This window comes from Penaeus japonicus, unplaced genomic scaffold (assembly GCF_977035675.1).
Source record: "Penaeus japonicus unplaced genomic scaffold, GWHDUDI00000001_assembly GWHDUDI00000018, whole genome shotgun sequence".
Taxonomy (NCBI): domain Eukaryota; kingdom Metazoa; phylum Arthropoda; class Malacostraca; order Decapoda; family Penaeidae; genus Penaeus; species Penaeus japonicus.
Window position 1 is genome coordinate 3,547,049 of NW_028234420.1, and position 2,500 is coordinate 3,549,548.

Here is a 2,500-nt window from a genome sequence, read left to right on the forward strand (position 1 = left end):
CATGCGGATGTCAGCCACCCGGAAGTCCACGTGGCCGGAGTCGTCGGTTCTGTCGAAGGTGTACTCGCCGAGCCTCACCGTGATCGTGTTGCGGTCGAAGCTGCGGAGGGAAGGCGGGAGAGGGGGGTGAGGGGGGTGAGGGGGGTGAGGGGGGTGAGGACACACCGGCGGGCAGTCATCAGTGACTAAGTTTGTCATCCCTACGGAATGAGTCGGTGGTCTCTTTCGGAGTTCATGCTATATTGATTCAAACTAAAGGATAGGCAACAAAGCTACAAAGGTAGCAGCAACTTTGTTATGAGCAGTTATAATGATGAATGATAATGATGATGATAACTGAGGACGACAATGATGATGAAGAGGATGCTGATGAGGATAATGATAATGATACTGACACTAATGCACTAAGGGTCAGCCGCCTCCGTCCACATACCCGTCGACGCAGTGAGCGGCCGTGAGGATGTGGCTGTCGGTGATGAGGACGCCGCCGCAGTAGCTGGTCGCCCCATCCCTCATGAGGGCGGCCATCCACGGCCACTCCTGGGGGTCGGCGTCCTTTCCGCCAACAATGCGAGTGGGCGGCCTCTTGGCGATGAGACCGCAACCTGTGGGGGCGCAAGGGCGTCATTACGTTACGTTATAATGGATGTTTCATGAGCTTGGCCTATTAGCCTTTCGCGATGCACAAGTTGCACCTGAAGCACTTGCAACAGTCAAGCAATTACCTCGCGACTGCTGCGACGGCGGGGTGACGGGTCGAGGCGTTGTCGGCTTGGGAGTGGTGGGCGGGGGAGGCGGCGTCGCATTGTTGTTGTTGAAGGTGTCAGGGCAACATACTCCCACATACCTGCAGGGAAGAAGACAAGGCAGTAGTAAAAGGAGTATGTTTAACCTTGCGTAATCGTGCTACTGATGCATGAAGAGCACATGCAAGTACAGCTATGATCAAAGGTCCTCGATCTTGTCTCGATGTCTCAGTGAATGCAATAACGACTGAGAGAATATTGAGTGTATCGCGGGAGAGTTCCTGAGGTCCTGTACACACATACGTGCAATCAAAACTCTCCATATACAAAATACATTTTCTAATGAACTCGAACTTCGTCACCAGAAGAAAGAGACAGGAACTCACACTCCCTCGATGAAACAGACGTATCGAAGGAACACGTTGAAGTTGTTAGCGAACTCCGGCTGAATGCAGTGCTGGATGTAGCGGCAGTGCCCTCTCTCGAACTTGGGAGTCACGCACTGTTGGAAAGGCACATCTGGCTGCGAGGGGTGAAGAACGGGTCAGGAATATTGTATAAAAGATTCTTGTAGTCAGGTTTCTATTCTCTGTATATCATATTGTCAACGGTGTAAATACCAGGGTGAAAGATTCCCTTCTTCATTCTTATTTCTCCTTTCTGCTCCTCTTTACTACTCACCCTCCCTGTTCCGAGCAAGAAGAAGCGATTCTGAGCCCCACTGGAAGGTGTTTTGGGAAGATTTGGGATAAGAAGACTCTGCTGGTCACGAGACAGCTGGCTCAGCCAAGGAATCTGCTGGAAGGCACTGCTCACTCCTAGAAAAAACGAACAAAAGTTTAATTGTGATTTTTTTTTTGGTAGGTTTACGCTTTGTAAAATGAGAACAAGATTGAGGAAGCCGATAGAGTGACTGAAGTCCGCCTTCATACCTTATTTTACGGCATATTAGCAATGCCAGTTTATACTCAGCCTTCTGCTGTAACGGAAGGAAGACACTTGAAGAATTTCTGTTTTTCGCTTAAATTGACAAGTATATCGGTTAGCTTTCACAATCATCGCTTCACTTCACATACATTCGTTTGCACGCGAGTATCACTTGAATGAAACTGGTCCTCTGGCAGCTGAGCTCGCTGGCCGAGAGAGAGAGAGAGAAAATGCGATCGGTGACCGCCTCCAAGAACTCACCTGTTCCTCCTTGGCTGAGGGCCTGGCCGCCACTGGGACGGTTCTGGCATCGTCGGGTGTTTCTCCTGTTGCCTGAGCAGTTGGGTTGTCCTTGCGTGAAGCCAGGGCGGTTGTTGGAAGGCCGATTGTTGGTAGGACGGAAACTACCACCGGGACCTGTGGGAATTACGGCGGGATGTTGTTCATTTCAAGACGAGAGGACAGATTCGGGAAAAGCTGAATTTAGCTAAAGCCAGCGACGGGAAAGCAAAGGGGAATTTATGACGTGATATAAGCAAATGCTTTATACGCCTCTCTTACCTTTAACTATCACGAAAACTTTTTTTTTTTTTTTTTAAGTCAATGATAAACATCCGTTTTCTTTAACTATCCTACGAAATCTGAGCGTATGTCGACAAGAGTGATGAGACAGTACTTGCTAACTGAGCGGACTTCGTGTCGTTTGACTCTCCAAACTAACCTCTTTCGAATGTCTGTGGAGGGTTTATTTGGAATGGTTGATTCGGTCTCTGCTGTTGCTGGGGTCTGCCTGGTCTTCCTGGTATTTGCCCACCGAAGTTAAAGCC

At 49.3% G+C, this 2,500-nt stretch overlaps 1 protein-coding gene across 8 annotated transcripts in view; it reads right to left on the bottom strand.

Moving 5' to 3' along the window:
* Positions 1-2,500, bottom strand: part of LOC122253686 (trypsin-1) — a 54,361-nt gene that overhangs the window by 4,461 nt on the left and 47,400 nt on the right. For 5 of the 8 annotated variants that reach the window (XM_043016951.2, XM_086546523.1, XM_043016947.2 and 2 more), the window contains 6 exons: positions 1,935-2,090; positions 1,428-1,564; positions 1,133-1,269; positions 726-847; positions 434-605; positions 1-100 (listed from right to left, as the gene is read on the bottom strand). The exon at positions 1-100 is cut by the window's left edge and continues 145 nt beyond it. In XM_043016951.2, coding sequence (XP_042872885.2) covers positions 1-100; positions 434-605; positions 726-847; positions 1,133-1,269; positions 1,428-1,564; positions 1,935-2,090 — 824 coding nt within the window. Of the gene's footprint in view, positions 101-433; positions 606-725; positions 848-1,132; positions 1,270-1,427; positions 1,565-1,934; positions 2,091-2,394 lie in introns of all 8 variants that reach the window. The other 3 variants (XM_043016949.2, XM_043016946.2, XM_043016948.2) reach the window with 1 other exon arrangement.